General features: G+C 49.3%; 1 protein-coding gene across 6 annotated transcripts; it reads left to right on the top strand.

The window, feature by feature from the left end:
• The first annotated feature begins 1,204 nt into the window (after window positions 1-1,204).
• Window positions 1,205-24,642, top strand: SCNN1A (sodium channel epithelial 1 subunit alpha). 6 transcript variants are annotated; one of them, XM_066357677.1, is made up of 14 exons: window positions 1,249-1,314; window positions 1,943-1,975; window positions 2,642-3,002; window positions 12,975-13,242; window positions 14,025-14,215; window positions 17,773-17,876; window positions 18,254-18,417; window positions 18,886-18,984; window positions 19,195-19,312; window positions 21,946-22,024; window positions 22,155-22,212; window positions 22,330-22,385; window positions 22,702-22,777; window positions 23,126-24,642. In XM_066357677.1, exons 3-14 carry the CDS (start codon window positions 2,647-2,649, stop codon window positions 23,504-23,506), a joined length of 1,950 nt encoding a protein of 649 aa, XP_066213774.1. In that variant the 5' UTR covers window positions 1,249-1,314; window positions 1,943-1,975; window positions 2,642-2,646; the 3' UTR covers window positions 23,507-24,642. The 6 variants fall into 6 exon arrangements, with proteins under 6 accessions (XP_066213755.1, XP_066213774.1, XP_066213783.1 ...); XM_066357686.1 differs by lacking the exon at window positions 1,249-1,314 and adding an exon at window positions 2,400-2,461 and having other exon boundaries at window positions 1,780-1,975; XM_066357647.1 differs by lacking the exons at window positions 1,249-1,314; window positions 1,943-1,975 and adding an exon at window positions 2,051-2,461 and having other exon boundaries at window positions 23,126-23,526; window positions 23,785-24,642.

Genomic DNA, 24,642 nt, shown 5'->3' with positions numbered 1-24,642 from the left:
GATTGCTGATGAATCCGTGGACTCTGTGTGAGGAGTGTGTGAACCTTCCTAGCTTTCAAAACTTTGTGCAGTGGAGCCCCAATTCCCCCGGAGTCTGTGGCTGCTCTGTCTCAGGAAGTAAATGGCAAAAGCCCTAAATAGACAATCTCAAAGGAGAAGAATTCTGATTCTGTTTTCACTCAGCTGCTATTTTGTTTTGTGTTCTAATAAAACCGGTTTATCTCTGTGGAGGGTCACTATATTCATCCGGAAGATGAAGAAAAAGCCAACCTTTCCCCTCCTGTGGGATGTCCCCCACAGGCATCCAGAGTAGCAGGAGAACTGGGTGTGGAATCCTGGTTGACAATAGCTCTCACGTTCAGAGGCCACAAGAGACTGCCAAGGCAGAAAGCAACCAGGTTATTTCCTGAGCCTGGAGTTCCCTGCTTCCCTCTTCTTTGCTAAAGTCCTTGTTGTTTCTCACAAGATCCAGCTGAGATGCCACTTTCTCCAGGAAGTCCTCCTGAGTCCCTCTGGGTTAGTGTCTCTCCTCCCTCCCCAGGTTCCTTAAGCACTGGCCTTATCTCTGCCATTGAAACCCTTATCTTACTATATTGCAGGCCTGTCTTCTTCCACTCGTCTATACCAGTGCCTGTGTTGGGCACATTGTAGGGATACCATGCCTGCTCTGCTGAGGAGGCGAGGAGGAGGGAGAAGCCAGTGAGCACAGGCTGGGCTGCTTGCTCAGAGTCCACAAGTGGCTGACCTCTTGCTGTCACAAGGGGCCTAGGCTGTGTGGATTGATGTCCGGTGCCTATCTTGACACTCTTCTTGGGCTGATTCTCTGGCCCTTCTTTCTCTGCTTGCTCACTGCATGGTTCTTGACCCTTTATGCTCTTGCTGAATTAAGTTTGGGGAACAGACTTTGGAGGAAAAGCCCCTACCGATAGCTTTTCCTTCCTTCCAGGGCTGGGGAGACTTGGCCATGCCTACCCTTTTCCTCCCAGATGTGCTTCCCACACCCCTCCCTGCCCCCTCAGTGCCTGCTGTCTCTGGGCTCCAGGTCTGTGCCTAAGTGCCCCTGCCTGTCCCCTGCCTGCCTCTCAGTGCCCACATTCCTGCAACCCCGTGACCACAACAGGGGACATTACACATTCCTGGCTTGGCAGCCAATGGTGTAAAAAGGAACAGAATGTCCCAGGGCCCCGCCTAGCCCCTAGCTTCACCTGGGCCCCTCCCTGGCCTGGACAAGGTAGGGGGTGATGGTGAGGAGTCAGGAGGGAAGAGGATGAATTGGAAGGGAGAGACAGAGGGCTTCGTGCTGAGAGCCAGGAGGTACTCCCACCAAAATCCTCTCTGCAACCTGGGGGGGTTAGACTGACCTGTGGGTGCCTTGGAGGGACTCCTCAGGGAGGGGACCTGGCTCCTAAAAGCCCACTTGGGGCTCCCTTTTCTTGCTCTTCTGCAGGGGCAGGGAAAGTCCCTTTAGGGCTGGCTTCCTCCTCTTTACCTTCCTCTCTCTGCTTCTCCTTCATCCCACCTCCCAATCCTCCATTCAGTCCTCCTCCATCTGTCTCCCTTTTTCTGCCTTTCCTGTTCTCCTGGTCTCCCTACCTTAGTCTCACTCGTCCTGGCTTGTCCTTCTTCCTTGTTTTGCTCTCCCAGCTCTGTGTTCAGGGTCATCTCCCTGGTCAAGGTCTCTGAGCCTCACTTGCCATTCTGTTTCTGTCTCTTTGTGTGTCAGCTTCCCATCACCTCCCCCCCCCCCCCCCCCAGGCCCTGACCCTTCTTTGGGCTGCCTGTGTCTTCTCCAGTTCCAGCACTCCCAGTCGCCTGTCTTCAGGATCCCTCCTCCCTTTGGAGAACCCTCAGCTCCGACTCCTCCTCTGCCCCACCCCTTGCCCTACTCACCTTTAATTGAGATGCTAATGAGGCTTCTGTTGCTTCCACCCCTGGCCGGCAGGCGGGTTCCCTGGCCAGCCTCTGCACCTGTCAGGTGAGGGGGAGGAGAGGCTCGGCTGCCAGATTCAACTGGAAAGGAACCAGTCCCAGTCCAGCCACAACTTGGGAGTGGGGAGCAGGCAGCAGCCAGGACTCCTGGGACAGAGGGAGTCAGGACACAGCTCAGGACCAGGGCCTGAGACTGGAGGAGAGAGTCCAAACTGAGAGGGGAAGGTGGGGAGGAAGAAGAAGAGAGGCAGGATCAGGGAGCTTGGCACACAGAGGAGCCAGGCAAGGAAGAAGAGTCAAGGAAGAGACCCAAGAGGCAGGAGGCAGACAGAGAGAGAGGGAGGGAGAGAGAGAGAGAGGGAAACTAAGACAGAGATACCAAGAACGAGACTGACTACTAAGCATAGGCTGATGGCTGTGGAGACGAAAAGGGAGGTGCTGGGACTGAAACCAAAAGGTGACCTTATCAGGGAAGCAGAGGAGAGGCCACTCCAGGGAAGCCCAGCTCCAGCTCTGGCCCTGACTCCAGCAGGTCAGCTGGCTCCTGGGCAGGAGGAGGAGGGATGGAGGAGTGGGAGACAGCGGGCTCAGGGTGGGATGTGGGCATGGCCTGGAGCAGCCTCTCTCTGGGGTCAAGCTGATGAGGAGGAGGGTACTTGGAACCCAGAACTCTGCCCTGACCCTGAACCTCCCCCTCCATAACCCACCCAAGGGCTCATGAAGGGAGACAAGTGTGAGGAGCCGGGGCCAGACCCCAAACCCGTGGCCCCCCAGCAGCCCACGGAGGAGGAGGAGGCCCTGATCGAGTTTCACCGCTCCTATCGAGAGCTCTTCCAGTTCTTCTGCAACAACACCACCATCCATGGCGCCATCCGCCTGGTGTGCTCCCAGCACAACCGCATGAAGACGGCCTTCTGGGCCGTGCTCTGGCTCTGCACCTTCGGCATGATGTACTGGCAGTTCGCCCTGCTGTTCGAAGAGTACTTTAGTTATCCCGTCAGTCTCAACATCAACCTCAACTCTGACAAGCTTGTCTTCCCCGCTGTTACCGTCTGCACCCTCAATCCCTACAGGTCAGTCGGGCCCTCTGCTACTTCCTTGTTCCTGGAAGGGTGGCGCAGAGGGTACAGAGGTGCCCACCGGGCAGGCAGACCCTCAGACCCAGTGGTAGAAGGCAATACTGTCCCCAGGAAGACCTACTATAGGGCAAGTTTGGGAGTTCTCCACTTGGTGGACTGGTGGTTTGGTCCAGGACAGTCTTCCTAGTGCCCACGGCTTATCCGGAGTGTGCTGGTTGGACAAAAAGCGCCCTCCTTCTCATGTCCTCCTCCCGCAGGTGGGAGGCAATGCTGATGAGGTCAAGGTGATGGTAACTTCCAAAAGGGCAGGATGGAGGTCATTCCCAGCCTTTTGCTCAAGTGAGAGGAGAGCCTGTCTCGGGTGCTGAGGCGGTGGGAGCTTGCAGGGGCTAGGCCCTGCTGTGCCAGTGTTGGGCTAGAAGGGAAGTTTGCTTTGGAGAAAACAAGATGGGGGGGGGGGGTAGCAAAGCAATGGTGAGCCTTGAGGCTGGGGGTGGAAAGTTACAGAGCCAGAAAGAGAATGGGGCAGGATAGCTGTTCCCCTGTTCTCTCATTCGGCTGGTTCCCCAAAGACCCAGGTGAAAATGGGGAGATGATTCCTGCTGAGCTGCACAGTCCACCTGCTCAGGAGCCTGACTTTTTTTTAAGTGAGAGGAGGGGAGATAGAGAGACAGACTCCTGCATGCGCCCCGACAGGGATCTACTTGGCAACACCCTTCTGGGACAATGCTCGAATCAACCAAGCTATCCTCAGCGCCTGGGCCGACGCTTAAACCAATTGAGCCACTGGCTGAGGGAAAGGAAGAGGGAGAGAAGGGAGAGAGGGAGAGGAAGCAGATGGTCTATTCTCATGTGTGCCCTGACCGGGGATCGAACCTAGAATGTCTGCATGCCAGGCCGATGCTCTATCCACTGAGCAAACCGGCCAGGACAGGTCAGGAGCCTGACTTTTAAGTGCTTGAGAGTGTCCTGAAGTTTTGGGTTTCATCAGTGATCTTTGCCAATTTTTGGTCTGGAAGCCAGAGGGGAAGAAAGGAGGGTAGGGCTGGGTGTTTGTATGTACCTTATATTTGTGGTCACTCAGTCATGCAACACCGTGGGAATCCCTGCTGCAAGCCAGACATAGTGCTAGGCACCTGGCAATTAATAATTCATACAATTTTCTCTGGAGATCAGGAAATTTGCCTGGTTCTGGGAAAGAAAAAATAAAATGGAAGAGCTAGGCAGATAGACAAATGCCTGCAGTGCGCTGTACTAATTATAATAAAAATTATTGTGTGAGGTATGGTCTCTGACTTCCAGGGTTATAAGATTTATGAGCACATGTGTTTGAGTGTGTGTGTGGGTGAGCAAACACACTGGGTATCTGTGGAAGATTGGTCACATATTGGGAGTGAAGGTCCCTAAAATATACTCTGAAGTGTCCAAAGGTGTGTCTTGGGCTAATAAGGGCTGGGACATCCTGTCCTGCAGAGAAAACACTGCTGGGCATTTCATCCGTAGTGTCCTGGGGAAGGGCATTTACTGAGAAGCTGCTTTAGGTGCCAGACACTGCTAACTACTCTACAGGCCTCTCCTTTAATTCTCCCAACAGTCCTCCAGGGCTTAATAATATCCCATTTTACACTGGGGGAAACAGGCAAAAAAGAGACAAGTCACAAAGTCAAAGAAATAGTGACTGAGCTGTGACATACCCTCTCTTTTCCTGATCACAATCTCCTGCCTCTTCTTAATACCCAGGATGTGGGACATAGAATAAATGAAGCTTCCTATTTGATGTTTACATCTCATTTCCCTGATCTAATTGTTCCTTTCAGCGACCTTTTTTCCCCCTGGGTGGCCACTGTCTTTGCTCCTCTTCTTCCTGACCCCACCCTACCCCGTAACTCTTATGCCCTAATCTTCCCCTCGTTTCCCCACCCTTCATCTGTTCTGGAGAAGAGGGACTCTGGGCTGCCCTGAGCCAGCAGGGAGGGAAGGGCTGGCAGGCAGGAGGGACTACAGGCAGAGTAGCAGTTGCTCAAAAAATATTTATATTATAATTGAAAGATGTGGGTGAGAAATGGAGAGAGCAGGGGCGAATCTGCTAAAACCTGCATATTTTCTCAGATTCTGGTCGGTGCACTCTGGACAGTCCAGGAGAATCCCCAGACAGAGGAAACCAGAGCCCCTGCCTCCAGGTGCCTGAAGGCTGGAAGCAGGCTTCCACACAGAAAACCTCCCCCATGCCTGAGAGGCTGCAGAGGGACCTAGTGGAGAGAGCACCCGGGAAGGAGTCAGGGAAAGCTCATTAGGGCAGGGGGGTGGTTATGGAACACCTACTATGTGCTTGACCCAGCACTGGGTGCTTCATAAGCACTATTTCATTTAATCCTGACAAGTCTATGGAGGCAGGCATTATTATTATTTTTGCTTTGCAGATGAAGAAATGGAGGTGAAATAATTAAGCAAGGTCACCCAACAAGTAAAACAACAACAGCAACAACAAGGGTAGCTAAAACTTGCATAGTACTTAATATGTGCCAAATTAAATTCTACATTAATTAAATTGTTTAATCCTCACCACAGATCTCTGAAGTAGGTACCAGTGTTATTCTCATTCTATAGATAAGGAAACTGAGGTCCAGAGAGGTTAGGTCACTTGCTCAAGTTCACACAGGTAGCAGGTGATGAATCTGAGATTCAAAAACAACCCCCCTATCCCCAGAAGCCAGTGCCTCCCAGGTTAGCAGCTGAATAACAAACCAAGTGTGTTTCGTTTCAAAGCTCTCTCTCCCATTGCACTTTAAGGAGGGGCCAGGCAGGGACCCAGTGCTGGGGGCTGCACTTTAAGGAGGGGCCAGGCAGGGACCCAGTGCTGGGGGGCTGAGGAGAGTCCTGGGAAAGAGCAGCAGTAAAAGGAGGGGGTAGTTTTCAGGACTACAGGACAGAGGGGTCGAGGGCTGTTGGCTCCTGTTCAAGGAGAGAGGCAGGGGTTGATGGATCAGTGAATGCAGCCTGGTGGCTGTGACCCAAGTGCTAGTGGCGGGTGCAGGAGGCAGAAGGGAGATGAATGACTCTTACAAGGGAAGCAGGGACGAGATGGAACTCAGTTGTCAAGATCATCGGAATGAGGCAAAGTCAGACTAGGGATGGCCACTTCCTGGCATCTGGGCAGGGCCAGCAGAGGGAGAGGAAGGAGGAGGTGCGGGGTTCTTGCTTGCTTTGTAACTTCCAGGAAAGGGGATAGGGGTCAAGACCTTCCACATTAAGCAAGAAGTTCTAAGAATCCAATGTGAAGGGTCAGCCACTGTGGTCCCTTTTCTTCTGGCCAACAGAGGGCTTTGTTCACTCAAGCGAGAGGGCCAGTCATATTCACATCAGCGGAAAACAGAACCCAAGAGCATAATTTTTCATTGAATTCTGGGATGGATTCAGGCTTAACGCATAGAAGGACTTGAGGTTCTTAACAATGAAGGAGATCATGGAATCTTCATTCCCAGAGATGGCAGAGGCATGGCAGCAGGAAGGGTGAGGAGAGGGGCAATTCCCCAAAGGGAGAAGCTGCAGGGAGCGAGGGAGGATCTGAGCTAGGCCTTCCTATCCTTAACCCTGGCTGGTGACCCTGCACTTGCAGGAAACCATGATATGCACCGGCAAGCCCAGCAGGGACAGAAAACCCAGACCCTTTGAGCTGACTCCTCCCACTGTCCCCACATTGATGGACTCCTTTGTGTGTCAGGAACCTCACTACCTCTGGGCAAGCTGCTGTTAGAAAGTTTTTTCATAGCTAAAGGTGCAGTTGACCTCACGATAATGTCTACCCTCTGGTCCTGGTTCTGTCTCTTTTCAGCAACCCTAAAGATGTCTCCTCCTTCTTTACCCAGTGGTCATCGTTCAGATTTAGGTGCACCTGGGAGAGCAGTAACTGTTGCAGCTTGCAACCTCCACTATTGTATCCTTATCCTCATGACAAGCTTGTTGAATAAGGAGGAAAACATCACCCCAGAGTCAGATGAGAAAATGGAGGCTCCCAGCACCTTAAAAGCTTTGCAAAGATTATCCAGCTGTTAAGGGGAGGGTTCAGAATTGGAATCTGGTTTTAGCGTCCACTTTTGTTAAGACCAGAGTCATATGGTAGATGAGCCACAGGCTGTGTTCCTATGTCTCCTTAGCTTTTTCTTCTCCAATCATAGTAATAATAACAGTGAGGATAATAAAAACAACAGCAGCAGCTGTACGGAACCTACTCTGCCAGGTGTTTTTCGCCAGGTGTTTTTCATATACTAACTCATTTTATCCTCACGGCAGCCCGATGTAGTGGGTACTATGAATACTCCCATTTTATAGATGGTGAAACAGAGGCACAGAGAATAATAAGTCACTTCTCCATGGCTGACCGTCTAACATAACAAGTGGCAAGGCTATGAGCCTGAAATGCTTATCAGAACTTAGTTCCTGTGTCTTTTTCCTGGATGAAACGGTTTCTAGAGTACTAGCACCCTGGCTGTCCATCCTCTGAATAATCATTTGTTTGTAAACATCTATTGCTCTTAAAATGGGGGTGTCACAGATGAGGGGATGCTGGCAGGGCAGCTGCCTGGGAATCAGTGTGGTGCAGGCTGAGTTCATACAGGGGCCATTGTGGAGGGAGCATATCTCCCAACTTAAGATGTGGAGGAATACGGAGCTGGGGAAAGGACCAAGGAAAGGAAGTCAAGACTTCTAGGTGATCCCTGGAGGAAGGAGGGAGTGGTCTAGGTTCGTAGATGCTCACTGGCAGGGGAGGAAGCTGGTGAATTTCCTGGCCCAGCTCTGTGGAGTGCTTCCATAGTGCTTGCTGAAAATGCTTAACTAGGGGCCTCCTGGTGGGTGGGTGCGTGGGATGAGGGTTTGGGCTCATCCCAAGACTGCCTGGGGAGCATGAGCTCTTCTGCGAGAGGAGGCCATCTAGGGGAAAGAGGGAGGAGGAAGAGGAGGAGGAGACATAGATAGGAAGGGAACAGGGTATCAGCCCCTGAGTCTCCCAGTGTCCCTACCTTGCCAGTCTGTCCAGAGTAGAGAAGAGGGGCTGGAGGGGAGATGGCCAGCTGTGGGGAAAGATTTTGCTATGTAGTCTCCAGTGTTTCCAAGCCCGGGAGGCAAAGTAGTGGAAAAAGCTGGGGCCATAGAGTCAAAAGAGCCTGTACTTGTTTTTTGTCCTTCCTAGCTGAGTGGCCTAGTTGATGGGCCTCAGTTTCCTCAGCTGTAAAATGGAGACAGTAATGCCTGCTTAAATGAATTGTGCAAAGGCTTACCGCCCCCCTCCCACTCCAATGTAGGGTTGCCTCCCAAAGCAAATGAGAGTGAGGGTGGTGACCATGACCTGGGTAAGAGGTCAAGGTTAGAAGGGCTGGACACTCTTGCTGAAGCTCCCTTGTTGGCATTTTACCCCTCTTACCCTTGGGCTCATCTTGCTGGGTCCTTCTACTTGCAAGACACAACCTGATGTGTACTTAGGGGGTTTTACTCAGTGGGCAGTTTTTTAGCTCTAGCTGTCAACTGAAAGGGAGTGAGAAGTTTCTTTATTGAAAGGGTGATATGGAAACACTTCTTTCTGCCTCAAGCTAAAAAAGGGGAGATAAGTAGATGTTTGGGAGCCATAGCATTCCATATTGAGCCTGGCTTCTTCTGGGGGTCTTGTCACAGGTGGGAGTTGAGGGGATGGTCACCAAAGGCTCTCTGGAAAAGGCAGGAGGGAGCTGAATATGAGGAAGGCCACTGAAGGGAGAGCCCAGCATAGGGACAGCATGGGGTCACAATGAAGAAGAGAGCTGTGGCTAGAGAAGTGATAGACAGCTTGGAGTTAGTGACAGGAACAAGGGGGTGTAGGAGGAAGCAGAGGGGCACAGGGACTTGAGATGGCTTGGGATGGAGTCTGTGGAAAGGGAGGCCCAGCCAGAGATGTGGTGGCTCATGTTGTAGAAATAACTCCAGCCAAATTGGGGCACCTGGATTCTTACAGTGTGACTACAAGAAAAACACTTGGGCTTCAGGGTCCTGTGTGTGTCTTCCTGATATTCAATGGCCTCTTCACTTTGTGTCACTGACTATTTTCTCACTTAACCCTCTGAAAGCTTCATGAGTGGGCAGATCTAGTGTTAGGCCCATTTTACAGATGAGGAAATAGGTTGGATTCAGAAAGGTTACTTACCAACATCAAAGAGCTAGAAAGTGTGTAACTGGAACATCAGGACCCACATCTCGGCAATTAACTCTGCTGTTCTTTCTGGGGTGCCTTACCAACTTCCTAAAATAGCCATAGCTAGCAGGGACACAGTGGAGGGCAGTGTGATGGTTAGAGTGCTTTCCAACCCACTTCCTGGCTTTGAACAAGTCACATGCCTCGGGTTTTTCACCTATAAAAGAGAATGAGGCCTGGGCCGGGTGGTTCAATGGATAGAGCATTGTCCTGGTGCGCTGAGGTTGCAAGTTTGATCCCTGGTCAGGACACCTATGTGCAACCAACCAATGGATGCACTAAATGGTATAACTAAGTGGAACAATGAGTTGATGCTTCTTTTTCTCTCCTTTTTCCTTATCTCTCTCCCCCTCTTTCTCTCTCTCTTTCTCTCAAATCAATGGGAAAATTAATCAATGGGAAGGACAATAATATTAGCTAACAGTAGTTAATAGTGTGCTGAATTATACTGAAGATTAAATTAAATAACGTATATTTTATTGTGCCTGGCTATAGTAAGTGCTCAATAAATACTAGATATAATAGCCATTCTTTTAATTACCAATAACAAACAAATCTCTAAGAATATGAAACACACATCTTTGACCTGAGCTACATCTTTTCCTATGAGAGGATGAGCAGCAACTGGAGCTAATGCCTGAGACCCAGCCAGCTAAACTTTTATTGGGGAGCAAGAAATGGAGCCAAGGGGAGGAGGACTGTGAGGATATGGACTGATGGTGGTTAGTGTACTGGCACATTAGGACCCACGGGGGACTCTTGTAAAAACAACCCTGTTTGGGTCCCACCCCTTCCCACTAAACCTGAATCTCTGGCAAGTGGAACCTTGCGTTGGTATTTGACTTTTTCTTTGAGGTATAATTTACATACAATAAGATGCACAAATCTTAAGAGCTCATTGTGGTTTGACAATCAAGACAGTGAACATTTCCATTACCTACTGTCCCTTTGCAGTCAATTCTTCTCCCTTTCCAAGTTCATTTTCTGACTTTTATCTCCCTCAATAGTTTGATCTGTTTTTAGACTTTATATAAATGGAATAACAATATGAACTTTCTTGTCTGTCAGGCTTCTTTTGCTCAACTTAATGTGTCTGAAATTCTTTTTTTTTTTTTTTCTTTTTTTTTTTTTTTCTTCTTTTTTTTGAAGCTGGAAACAGGGAGAGACAGTCAGACAGACTCCCGCATGCGCCCGACCGGGATCCACCCGGCACGCCCACCAGGGGCGATGCTCTGCCCACCAGGGGGCGATGCTCTGCCCATCCTGGGCGTCGCCATGTTGCGACCAGAGCCACTCTAGCGCCTGAGGCAGAGGCCACAGAGCCATCCCCAGCGCCCGGGCCATCTTTTGCTCCAATGGAGCCTCGGCTGCGGGAGGGGAAGAGAGAGACAGAGAGGAAAGCGCGGCGGAGGGGTGGAGAAGCAAATGGGCGCTTCTCCTGTGTGCCCTGGCCGGGAATTGAACCCGGGTCCTCCGCACGCTAGGCCGACGCTCTACCGCTGAGCCAACCGGCCAGGGTGTGTCTGAAATTCTTTCATGTTTTTAGCCCATATCATTACTGCTCCTGTTTTTCATTTATTTATTTGTTTCTTTCTTTATTTTTTGCTGACTGATATTGATGGACATTAGGGTTGTTTAAAGCATTTTGGCTATTATGAATAAAACTGCTATGAACATTAATGTACAAGTCTTTATGTTTTCATTGTTTGGGGGCAAATAGCTAGGAGTGGAATTGGGTATACTATCCAAAAGTGAAATTGCTGGGTCATAAGGTAGATAGACATCTAACTTTGTAAGTCACTAGCAAACGGTCCTCCAACTCAGCTTTACTATTTTAGAATCCCACAAGCAGTAATTCCAGTTGCTCCACATTCTCACCAACATTTGATGTTGTCAATCTTTTAGTTTTATCCTTTCTAATGAATGTTAAATGGTTCCTTGTTATGGTTTTAATTTGTATTTCCCTGAGGACTAATTATGTTGAGTAACCTTTTCATGTGGTTAGTGACTGTTTATATATTTTTTGGGTTTATTTTAAACACAATTTATCTTTTCATTTGTAAAAGGTCTTTATACATCAGGAAAAGTTTTTACTTAAATATTTATTCCAAAATAATTTTACCTACCCTAGGATCATGAAGATACTGTCTAGGTTTTCCTCTAGTCTTTTTTTCTTAATGTTTGTTTTATTGATTTTAGAGAGAGAGGAAAGGAGAGAGAGAGAGAGACAGGAACATCAATCTGTTCCTATATGTGCCCTGACTAGGGATTCAACCCACAACCTCTGTACTTTGGCACTAACCAACCAAGCCATCTGGCCAGGGCTAGTCTTTATGGTTCTGAATTTTATGTTTAAATCTATGATCCATCTTGACTTAATTTTTGTGTATGAACTGTGGTCGAGGTTGAGTTTCACTTTTTTCCCCCAGTACAGTATACAAATTGTTCCACCACCACCTGTTAAAAATAACTATTTTCCCATTGAGTTGAATTGGTGCATTGGAAAAAATCTGTGTGTGTGTGTATGTGTGTGTGTGTGTGTGTGTGTGTGAGAGAGAGAGAGAGAGAGAGAGAGAGTTAGTTTACTTCTGGACTTTATTCTGTTCCATTGTCCATTCTTAAATAAATACCATACTTTTTGATTACTGTGGTTTTATAGTAAGTCTTAAAGTCAGATAGAGTAAGTACTCTAACTTTGCTCTTTTTTTCTAAAATTGTTTTGGCTATTCTAAATTTTTTCCATTTTCATATAAATCTTAAGTTAGCCTGTCAGTTACTTAAAAAAAAAATCTGCTGAAGTTTTGATAAGGATTGTGTTGAATCTAAAGATCAGTTTGGGAGACACCTTAACTCCATTGAGTTTCTGATTCTTAAATAAATATAACTACTTTGGTTTTTTATTTCACTCAGCAGGATTTTCAATGTAGAAGCCTTGCACATCTCTCATTAGATCTATTTCTAGAATGTGTTATTTATACTATTTATTATGGTGTTTTGATTTCGTTTCCCAATTTTTTGTTGCTAGTATATAGAATTACAATTACTTTTCGTATATTGGTGTCGTATCCTGCAACCTTGCTTATTTGTTCTGCGTGTCCATGCATGTGCCTGTGTTTTGTTTTGGTAGGTTCTATCCCTAAGGCCCTGCTACTCTGGACTTTCATGATGGAGTTGGTAAAAGAACCAGTATTGAGAAGAAAGAATGTGATGATTTATACTGGACAGTGTTTAACTTAATGGAGTTTGGGCCCCACCCAACTCATTAAAATGGAATCCTGGTGGGGGAAGTGGGTCGTGTGCAGCATTGGTATTTTTTGAAGTTCCAAGGTAGAGATGCAGTTGAGAATCCCTGATTTAGCGGGTGCCTGGCAGACAGGCTCAAAGGCTACAGGGCGGATAACCTTGCGCGCCGTGGGTCCGTGGGAGTGAATGGGCCCAGGTCAAGGCCACCTCCTCTCCTGTCTTGGGAAAGGGCACAGAAGTTCCGGGTTCCCGTCTAGGCGAGGCGAGTGGGAGGAGAGGCCTCACTGACAGGCGCCTCCTGCCTCTCCCTTTCACCAAACAGGCCGCAATAAATGCCGTCACCGCCGGGGCTCCGACGCCTCCACTAACCCCCGCGGACACACCTGTCTAACCTCAGCCCCCTCCCGCCTCACCAGTTTCAGACGGAAACTGAGGCCTACAGGGGCCAGGCACTCGCGCGAGGCCGCCCCCTAGTCCGGCCCTTTCTCCATCGCCCCTTCCAGGTACACGCAAATTAAAGGGGAGCTGGAGGAGCTGGACCGCATCACAGAACAGACGCTCTTCGATCTGTACAAATACAACTCCTTCAACACCCTCGTGACTCGTCCCCGCGGCCGTCGCGAGCTCCGGGAGAGCCTGCCGCACCCCCTGCAGCGCTTGCGGGACCCGGGCTCGCCCTCGCCGGCCCGTAGAGTGCGCAGCGCTGCCTCCAGTTTGCGGGACAACAACCCTCAAGTGAACTGGAAGGACTGGAAGATCGGCTTCAAGCTGGTGAGGCCCCGCCCCCGGGCGCAGCCCCGCCCTTCCGGTTCCGCCCACGCCCTGGACCCTGCTCCCTTTCCCTACTCCGCCTCCGTTGCCTAGCGAAGATTAAGTAATTTTGAAAAATAAAATGAAATAACATTTCTTGGTGCTCCAGCTTGTAGGGTACTCTCTCCTCTCTGGGGGCGTCTGTGGGAGCGTTTAAACAGCCAGAAGTCGAATCTGTGGAAAATGCACCTTTCTAAATTGCAGTCCCCACTAGTGGGAATCATTTGGGAACCTCCAGTGTGATAAGGAACTGGAATTTCGCAGGCCTAAGACAGAGAGTAAGGAGACTGTGAAAAGGGAGACCTAGAAATTGTTTTAATTAAAAGAAAAAGAGAGTAAGAGGAAGTGGAGAAGAAGAAAGAGAAGCATCTTTAGTGAAAGTGGGCCATAGTACCAGGAGACCAGAGTTCTAGTCCTAGCTTTGTTGATGGGACATACCTCTTGATCCCTCAGCCTTCCCATTAATGAAATGGGGAGAATAATTCTTGCTCCACCCTCTCGTGGAGACTGTATAAATGCCACTCCTGGTCTCTTTGGCCTCTCACTCCCTTAATCCCATGCTCTCCTTGTCCACTCTCCTTGGGGCTTCTACTCCTATCTGCCTTCTGTTCTTGTCAACTCTGGACTCCCCACCCTTGTCTATCAGTCCTCAGGACCCCAGACCACCCATTCCTTGATCTTGGGCCCACCCTGCTGCCTGACCCCTGCTGTTGGCCCTTTAATGCTCTGGTCTCTGTTTACAGTGCAACCAGAACAAATCGGACTGTTTCTACCAGACATACTCATCAGGGGTGGATGCGGTGAGGGAGTGGTACCGCTTCCACTACATCAACATTCTGTCGCGGCTGCCTGACACCTTTACATCCCTGGAGGAGGACAAGCTGGGCAACTTCATCTTCAGCTGCCGCTTCAACCAGGCCTCCTGCAGCCAGGCGTGAGTCTGCCCTGCCTGGTTCTGTGCTCCCCACAGTGTCTCCTTTCCAGAGCTAACCTGAGGCCCAGCATGAGTGGCACCCAGAAAATGCTTGTTGACTAAATAAATGCCTGCACAGAGGAAGGGACATATTGACCTTAGGTCCAAACCTCTGCCCCACAGATCATTCTGCAGGACTTCTGGGTTGGAGTGTGGTAGCCTTATCTGGCTGCCCTGGGAAGGTTGGGTTTGAGGTCTGGCTTTGAGAAACCGAGAAGCATGGCCTCTTTCTCACTAGCATCAAACTCAAAAGTGCCTGGAAGGTCATCTGGCAGGTAGTAACATGGTGGAAATAGCATGGATTGAGTGAAGAATTAAACCTGAGTATCTGCTCTGGCTCCGTTACTTCCTAACCAGGTGGCTCTGGGCATTTCAAATCACTCTTCAGAGCCTTTGTAAAATGGGACAAAAATGCAATCTATTTAGTATTCCTTCAACAAATATTTTGCACTGTCTAGGCCATGTGCCAGTCACTGGTCTAGGCATTTGGGATACATCAAAAGAGAAAATATTTATAATCTTTGTCTTTCTGGAACCTTTATTCCAATGATGAAGATGGTGATAATATTCATCTCCAAGTGCATGATATGACAAATTCAAGGGCACTTTGTAAACTGCAGTGAATGGCGGGTCTTATTACTGTGTACTCAAGTAGGTGCAGTGACTTGCCCATGCCACCAGGCCAGCCCTAGCTTAAGAATTCTTCCCACTGGACATTCTTTTTCTGTTACAATGTCCTTGCAAAAAGGTCATGGCAGCTGCCAGTTCTCTGAGGGCTGAGAGAGGCTAGGAGTAAGGGAGGTTTCTGTGGCCTCTGGCCCCTCCTACCCCACCATCCCCTTACCAATTCTGCTCCTTGATTTTCAGGTGCCATCTTCTTGCCTCTGCCTGGCTGAGGAAGGGTGTGGAGGCAGCCTCTCTACCCTACAGAGAGCCCTCCCCTCCCATGTTATTGCTGAATGGCAGTGGGGCCAGATGTCATCTGCTTTTGCCTCCACCCCTCACCTGGCACTCACACTCTGCCCAGGAAATGATTTTGTTCCTTTCTCTAGTCTTTGTGTTTGTTTGAGGACAGGAGCTACCAGCTGGGAGGTGAGACAGTAGCAGCACCCGAGCCTGGGTCAACTCACAGCCACTGCCAAATCTGTCACCTTCCCATTGATCCTTTCATTCTGCCTGCCCTTCTACCTCCCTGTCAGTGAAAAGTTCATAGTTCGTCTCAGTCTTGATGCTTAGATCACTTCCTTAGCTCAGAGCCTCATTATTTCTCACCTAGGTTATTATTAACCCTCCCCCCAATTTGTCTTTCTGCTTCTAAGTCCTCTTTTCATTCTGGAACCAGAGGAAGCTTTATATTTCACTCTTCTTACTTCAGTTCACTGTACTGTACTTATCTGTTCCAGTTCGTCCTGTTTAATATCCTTCAACGTCTCTCATGGCCTTCAGAATCAAGTTGAAGCTCTTTATCATGTCTTCTCACCCAACTCTTCTCCCCGATGTCTAGCACCCTTTTCCCTTCTCTCTGTAATCTTTTCTTTAATAACACATTTATTGAGATACAATTCACATACTATAAAACTCATCCTTTAAATATATACCATTGGGTGGTCTTTTTGTATATTCACAGAATTGTACAATTGATACTGTGAATTTTAAAACATTTTTCTCACCCCAAAAAGAAACCCTGTACCCATTAGCAGTCACTCCCTGTTTCCTCTATTCCTCCAAGTCCTGGAAACCACTAGTCCACTTTCTATCTCTGTAGATCTTCCGATTGTGGACATTTCATATAAATGTATCATGTAATACGTGTTCTTTTACATCTTTCGCTTAGCATAATGTCTTCAAGGTTCATCCATGTTGCAGCAAGTGTCAGTACTTCGTTTCTTTCTATGGCTGAATATCCCATTGTATGGATATACCACACTTTATTTATTTCTTAGTTGATGGACTTTTGGTTTCCTTCCACTTTTTGGCTATTATACATAATGCTGCCTTGAACATTTCTATACAAGTGTTTGTATGATATGTTTTCATTTCTCTTACATATATACCTAGGAGTGGAATTGCTGGCTCATAGGACAGCTCTATGTTTAACATTTTGAAGAATGGGCAGACTGTTTTCCAAGGGGCTGTGTTGTTTTCCATCCCCACGAGCAGTGTATGAGGATTCTTAATTCTTCGTATCCTCCTTTGTTATTGTCTGTTGTTTTCACTTTAACCATCTTAATGAGTCCCAGTAATCTTAAGAATAAAGTTATATAGCTCTTAGTGCTAAGCACTGTTCTAAGTGTAATTTAGTCCTTACAACACCCCTGTGAAGTAAGTAGTATTTGTCTCCCCATTTTACAGATAAGGAAATTGCAGTGCAGAAAGTTAAAGTGACTTTGTTGGTCCCACAGCTAATACTTGTTAGAGCTTAGTTTTGGAATCTGTGTTTGTCATCATCATGTTATGTACTCTTCTCGTATATTCTCATAATGTGCTTAGTGTGTATCTCTTTGTTTTTGCAAAATGTATATGTAATACAGATGGTGTGTTATATCCATTTCACCTCTTCTTCTTACTACTTTTTTACTAAGCTGTCTTTTTAAGATCCCTCCATGTTGGTCCACCTGCTCTGTTACCTGCTGCATAGAGCCCCTGGAGTGCAACCATCGTGTGGTACCTGTCCCCTCTCCCACTGAGCAGGGCTCGCAGGCCCTGCAGGACTGGCTTCTGCTCCCTCTCACAGTCTCCTTGTCCTTCCCTCCCTGACTCCAGCCTTTGCTCTGGGAATGTTACCATTCTAGCACTTCCCAGAGTGGGCAACAGTATTTCACACTGGTTGTGCCTTTGTCCTTCAAGGCTAATGGAATATTCCAGATCATCTAGTTCCAATCTCATTATTTTACAGATGAGGAGAATAAGCTTAGAAAAAATGACTTGCTCAGAACCATGCAACCAGAACCCTACTCATGTCCGCCCTGGGACCTGATCTTCCTCCTCTTGGCTCTGTGCTCACCACTGGTCTCAGTCTCTCCTCTAACCCTCTTCCCTTCCATTTCATTCATTCATTTATTAACAGCTATCTACTAACTATCGCCTATAAACCAAGAACTATGCAATCAACACAGAGATGGTAGAGAGATGAATGGGATGTGGCTTCAGGCCCCAAGGAGATCACAATCCAGCACAATCCAAATGGGGAACTAAGATACAGACATGTGAGAAGCTAGGGACACTGCAAGAGTCTTTATAATGCAACACAGTGATACAAGAGAGGTCACAAGGCCAGTCCGGGTCAGGTGGCTGCTGGGAGGAACCTAGGGTGGAAGGTAGATGACCTGGGTTTGAGTCCTGGATTTGTCATCATTGTGCCCTAACTTCCTCTTTTGTGATGTGGGGATGATGCCCTCACAGGCTGTTGGTTGGCACATAGTAGATGATCAGAAAACAAAGGGTACTGGAAATCTCTCTCTCCCTGACCCCTTACATTTTCTTTCCTCCTGACCATATTCTCTCTCATTCCTGAATAGGAATTACTCTCACTTCCACCACCCAATATATGGAAACTGCTACACTTTCAATGGCGAGAACAACTCCAATCTCTGGATGTCTTCTATGCCTGGGGTCAACAATGGTGAGCAACTCCCTGTATTCTCAATCCCTACCTCTGCTTCAACCCACCCACATTTACCCACCTTGAGCTCACATCCTAGAGATGCTGGCACCTCTGGGCCTCACCATAACATGCCTCTCTCAATCCTGGAAGAATCTTCACTGTTCTTTCTGCACAATGGGCACCACATTGTCCATTCCAGGTGTGATAGGAATCCTGTCCCAGTTTTTCCAGCCTGCCCCCAGAATCCAGCTCAGGAGTTGCCACATCCATTTGTAGGTCTTCCTGCTTTGCTGTCCTTGGAGCACTAGGAGCTGGGCAGGATGGGAGGGTGGATTTCCATCTCCCAATGCTTTGCTAGGAACTTCCCCCAACGCTGTTCCCTCTACACTCCACAGGTCTGTCCCTGACTCTGCGCACAGAGCAGAATGACTTCATCCCACTGCTGTCCACGGTGACCGGGGCCAGGGTAACGGTGCATGGGCAGGATGAGCCTGCCTTTATGGATGATGGTGGCTTTAACTTGCGGCCTGGTATGGAGACCTCCATCAGCATGAGGAAGGCAAGGATGCCACCTGGGAAGCCTGGGAGGAGAACCCTGGATTGGCAAGGGGCAAGGGAGAGGGCATGGGAGGTGGATTTGACAGTCACCAGGCTGAGGAGGGGGGTCATGCGGCCGGGCTTCGAGCACGTGGAGGGCTACAGGAGCAGAAATTAGGGGCAAAGGGGCTGCCAGAGCGGACATCAGGAAGAAGGAATCAGGGGACTGGACCTTGAATGAGAGTGCTAAGAAGGGGTTCAGGACAAGCTTAGGATTCCATGGGATGCTCTGGGCCCAGTGGCCTTGAAAGTAGCACTGCGATGGAGGTTGGGGGCCCCTGGGAGCATGTTTTGAAATGGGGAGGCAGACAGGAGAGGCTGGCAGGGTAGGAGATGCAACCTGAGACTGGGGAAGACAGTGCATTCAGGAAGAGGCCTGGGCCACTTGCTCTGACTTCTGACCTCTGACTTCTTGGTGTGTGTATCACAGGAAGCGCTGGACAGACTTGGGGGTGACTATGGCGACTGCACCAATAACGGCAGCGACGTCTTTGTCAAGAATCTTTACCATTCGAAGTACACGCAGCAGGTGAGGCCAGCCTGTTTCTATGGCAATCATCTCTGCACTGTTGGTCACTCAAAATTGGAGTGTGCATGTGTCAGTGAGGGGAACCAGTAGAAAGAGGGATGGAGGTGCAGTGAAGAGAATTGCTTGTCCTTCTCTTCCCTGCCTTTTCTGGGCTGTCTGCCAAAGAGAGCAGGCCTGAACCTCCTTCCCCTTCACTCTCCTCTCCTCCAGGTGTGTATTCACTCCTGCTTCCAGGAGAGCATGGTCAGGGAGTGTGGCTGTGCCTACATCTTCTATCCGCGGCCTGAGCACGTGGAGTACTGTGACTACAGGAAGCATGTTTCCTGGGGTGAGAGTCCAGGAGGGAGCCCCTGGCCTGCCCCGTGGACCCAGGACTTGACCGAGAGCCCTCTCCTCCCGCACGGGCATCCTCTGTCTGTGGAGCTGCTTCCGTTCCAGCTCCTGCTGGCTCTGACAGATTCTTCCTGTCTCTTGTTTTTCAGTCCTTAGACTGGCCTCTCTGTTTTCCACTCACTATCTCTGTTCCTACCTCACAGTTTCTCTCTTTCTGTTTTGGCTTCTGAGTGTTTATAAAGGAATGGCCCTATTTAAAAATAACTTGCAGCATAAGGAAGGAAGAGCACGTGAGGAAAATCTCCCCGGTCGGTACTGGGCCTGCTGTGGTCTCCGCCCACACTGCCCATAGCTTCTTGGTCTCAGTCCCCAAGGCCCTGCGCGAGGTCCGGGATAACTCCCTGCATGCAGGGCGAAAATACTAGAAGTTAAATGTATCCCTACCATTTCCTTACATCTTCCATTTTATGAGTGTTTTATAGTGTATATAATGTATGGATTTAATAGTAACAGGCATGTACAATACTTTATAAACCAAAGACATGTATTGGAGTTGTTTATTTAAGAAGTTTTTACCTAGAGCAGGGCACAATCAAAACAGTTTGGAGAGCCCCAGCGCCACCTTCTTATCCTGGTCTGGGAGCAGACAAACCCCTTTTTCTTTCCACTACAGCTGATTATCCAGCAGGGAAGCTGTGAACTAGGAATCTAAGAGAGGAAATCCTAAACAAGACACTAGAAAAGATAGGATTGGCTTTCCTGGTGCCCTTAGCTGTCCCAGCTGACTAAGTCTCCTTTTCCCCTGCTTCCCCTGGGGTCATCAGCTCTCCCCCAACAGGTGGGTGGCTGGACATTGCTGGAGGACATAAGCCTTCACACCTCTCAGGGGACCAGGCAGGGGGCACTGCAGACCCCCTGAGTTTAGCATTCGCCTCTGTCTCAGCTCTGTCTGTGTGATCTTTGCCTCCTTCCTTCCCTGAGTCTGCTCCACACAGCTCCCTCCCCTGCCTGTGCTTTGCAACTGTGGCCTCCCTTCCTGTTTCTGTGACCTTAGAAGATGACAGACCTCAAAGCTGGAGGGAAACGCAGAGCTGTCTGGCCTCACCTTCTTTCTGTCGGATAAGCAAGCTGACATACAGAGGGGAGATGTCACATCCACGGACATCCTAGGAAGTCCAGATGTGACACCCTGCCCACTGCTCCCCTCTGACTTCTAAGTGGTTGTGAGTTTGAAGAACTGTGAGAGTAACATAACAACACTGATTGCTAAGAAGTTGTGAGGGTGAGAGAGAGGAACTAGGCTAAAAACTCAATCACTTGCGTTTCCTAAGGACCACTGGCTCCACAGAGAAAAGGGTCCAGCTGCTTCCCGGTCTTCCTGATGAAAGATCCCCAGGCCTGGTTGACTGAAGAATTTGGGTCAGAAATGAAGGAGGACTTCCGGACTGGGTGACTAAGAGTAGCAAATATGACAAAATAAACTTACTTAGACCTTGGCACATGGGGGAGAAAGTGAATCTATAGACCCATTGTTCTTTTCCTTTATTTTGTAACAGCTTTATTGAGATAATTCAACCCATTTAAAGTGTCCAATTCAATTTTAGTATAGTTTTAGTTTTAGTATAGTCATAGAGTTATGCAACAAAGCCCACAGACAATTTTAGGACATTAGATTTCAACACTTTATTATTCCAAAAAGAAACTTTGTACCCATTAGCTCTCCTCTAGCTCTCTATCCTCTGCGCCCACAGGCCCCGTTTCTGTCTCCCATCCCCCACCCTGTCCTGTGCCATCCCACCCACCCCCACCCTTGGTGAGCACTACTCTACTTTCTCTCTCTAGAGTTGCCTATTCCATACGTTTCATATAAATGGAATCATCTAACATTATGGTCCTTTGTCATTGGCATACCTTCAAGGTTCACCCACCTTGTAACGTGTAAGAACTCCATTCCTCTTTATGGCTGAATCACATTCCACTATGGATGGACCACACTTGTTTATTCATTCATTCATAAGTTGATGGACATTTGTGGGGTTTTTTCACTTTTTGACTATTAAGGCTGTGAAAAATCTCTGTACAAGTTTTTGTGTGAACACGTCTTGAAGTCTCTTGGGTATATACTTAGGAGTGAAATTTCTGGGTCAGATCATAGCTCTATGTTTAAAATTTTGAGGAACTGCCAAAGTGCTTTTTAAAGTGGCAACATCATTTACTGCAACACTTGCTATTGTCTTTTTTTTTTCTTTTCTTTTTTTAATTGAACGTATTGGGGTGACATTGGTCTCCTTTTCAATTTTAGCCATCCTAGTGGGTAGGAAGTGGTATCGCATTGTGGTTTAATCTCCTTATTTCACACAATTGTTTTTTTTTCTTTACTTTTTAATTTTTGTCTAAATCCTATATATCTTCACACAGATGTAGCCTTCTCCCCCATCCCCGCCCCCACTGAGTTAACTTAATTTCTTAAACATTTTTTGGTGTGGTCACTCAGGAGACATCATTGTAATCTATCCCCCTCCTTCATACTCTTGTGAAGGGGGTGCCCAGGGCTCTTGAGAGGCCTCTTGGGTGTGGGCTGGAGGAGGTTCAGGTGCCCTAGGAAAACAGCACCTCTCTGCCCCACAGGCTACTGCTACTATAAGCTCCAGGATGCCTTCTCCTCAGATCGCCTGGGCTGCTTCACCAAGTGCCGGAAGCCATGCAGGTGAGTGTCCTCTTCCCCTGGGTCGCAGGCGGGGTTGCTGGCTGCTTGGCTGGGTAGAATACAGGTACCCAGGTAAGGCTTTGCAGGAGAGAGCCCAGCCCCATCGCTGAATGCCCTTCTCCATCTCCAGTGTCACCAGCTACAAGCTCTCTGCAGGCTATTCACGGTGGCCCTCAGTGACCTCCCAGGTAAAGTGGGGGTGGGGGAGGATAGGGAACGTGGGGGTATGTGTGTTTGACCCCACCCCCAATCTTATAAGCCAGAAGAGGAAGGGGTGAGCCCCTTGACACCCTATTCTTTCCTAGGACTGGGTCTTCCAGATGCTATCTCTACAGAATAATTACACCATCAAAAACAAAAGGTCAGTCCTACCCTGGTCCCAGCCCCAGGAAAGGAATCCTTGGGAGGGAAAACAGATCTGGAAAGAAGAATTGATGCAGCTGCCTAGAGGAGGGTGTGTGTGAGGCTGATTCAACGGTGGGCACACTGGGCTCACCCCCTGGGCCCCGACTTCTGAAGGGCCCCACAAAACCCCAACTTTACACTTTTTTTTCTAATGTAAGGGATCCAATATTTTCTTCTGCGCCCGGGGCCTCAACCAACTTTAATCCACCTCTGGTGAGGGTCCCTGAAGTTAATCCTCTGCCATTCTTCCCATCTTCTCCCCTACCCCACAGAAATGGAGTCGCCAAACTCAACATCTTCTTCAAGGAACTGAACTACAAAACCAATTCCGAGTCTCCCTCTGTCACGGTGTGTCCTACCTCACTGAGCCTGTGGTTTTCTGGGGGCTAAGTGTCAGGCTGTCAGGGAAAACAAGGGGCTGTCTCTGTTGGACAGTGTGTCTGGGCCTCGAAGGGAGGGGACTGAGCAAAGGGGCGAGGGTGCAGGTGAGGCTGAAGGGGTTAGAGGAAGGGGAGCTTGGCGGGGGGATGAAGTCTTGCAGTAGCGGGAAGGAAGGATGTGCCAGGTGGGTATGATTTGGGCACCAGGGGCCCAGGGGGTGGCTGAGGACCTCAGGTAAGGGGGGAGGGGACCCCTCTGCTGGATCCCACCCATGGCCCCCTGCCCCAGTGATCAGTGTGCCTTTCTACCTCACAGATGGTCACCCTCCTGTCCAACCTGGGCAGCCAGTGGAGCCTGTGGTTTGGCTCCTCGGTGCTGTCTGTGGTGGAGATGGCTGAGCTCATCTTTGACCTCATGGTCATTACGTTCCTCATGCTGCTCCGGAGGTTCAGAAGCCGATACTGGTCTCCGGGCCGAGGGGGCAGGGGCGCCCAGGAGGTGGCCTCCACTCCGGCTTCCTCCCTCCCTTCCCGGTTTTGCGCCCAGCCCCCCTCCCCCACCTCCTCCCTGCCGAGCCCTGATACTTCCCCGACCCTGGCTGCCCCTCCCCCGGCCTATGCCACCCTGGGCCCCTACCCAGCTTCATCCGGCTTGGCAGGGACCAGCTCTGCTGCCTTCGCTCAGGAGGAGCCCTAAGAGGGAACCTTCGAGGGAAGGTGAGTGTCAACCCCAAAAGCAGCTTCCCTGGTGGGTGGGGACCGTTAGGGAAGGTTTGGGGCTTGCTCTCAGAGCTGCCCCAACTGCGTGTGGTGTGGGGGAAGGAAACAGGAGGTACAGAAATTGCCCAGAGAACAGGGGCCAAGAAGGCTGCCCAGAACTGCCCTGGCTCCTGCCTGGTACCCCCTGGTCCTGCCTTTAGAACACTCTGGTTTCCCCACCCAAGTGCAAATAAATCTCCTTTTCCTTTGGATCAGCTAAATCAAACCTGGAGCCCTGCCAAGGAACTTTCCTAAGAAACAACTGACGACCAGAACAAAACACAGACAGGGGCACAGAAAGGCATGTCCACGTTTCCTCCCCGAAGATGACTGAAGCCAGCTCCAGACTGGCCGACTGGCCTGGCTACACTGCTTTCCAGTGACACAGACGTTTGCTCCTCTTCTTGAACTTGGGTGGGGAACCCCACTCAAAAGCCCCCTTAGTTAGTTTTTGGGCCATTCCCCATCCCTGACTCCCCAGAGCAGGGGCTGGAGCAGACCCATGCAGTAAAGGCTTGGCCACTCCCAGTCGGCCTCAGACACTTCCGGTCTCATCTGCCCCCTCACGGAGCCACGTCCTAGCCCCTCTGCCCTGTGTCCTTCGGACCCTTGCACATTGGCTCAAACTTTTTCCTAAGTCTGGAAGCTTTCCCCGTCATCAGCTGGAGAACTATGCATCCCTTAGCACCCTTCTCAGACACCACTACTTCTATGAAGGCTTCTGCCCCATCTGAGCTTCCCCAGAACCAATCACTCCTCTCTGCCCTGGACTCCCACAACACACTGTAACAGCTGTTGGAATGCTGATTTTGCATTTTAATTTCTTGTTCATTTGTGTCCGCCTCTCCAACTAGACTGTGAGCTCCTTGTGGTCCGAGACTGTTGTTCGTTTATATAACCTCAGGGTCTAGCTCAGTGTCCCACTTGGAGCAACTAAGCAGGTACTCAATAGGTATTCGCTGCAAAAGAATGTCTGGAGAGAGCCCTGGCCGGATAGCTGAGTTGGGTAGAGCATCGTCCCAAAGCGCAGAGGTTGCTGATTTGATCCGTGGTCAGGGCACATACAGGAGCAGA

Source organism: Saccopteryx leptura, chromosome 1, assembly GCF_036850995.1.
Source record: "Saccopteryx leptura isolate mSacLep1 chromosome 1, mSacLep1_pri_phased_curated, whole genome shotgun sequence".
In the NCBI taxonomy this organism is placed as follows: Eukaryota; Metazoa; Chordata; class Mammalia; order Chiroptera; family Emballonuridae; genus Saccopteryx; species Saccopteryx leptura.
The sequence above is the reverse complement of the archived record's forward strand: the minus strand, read 5'-3'. Positions and strand labels throughout refer to the sequence as shown.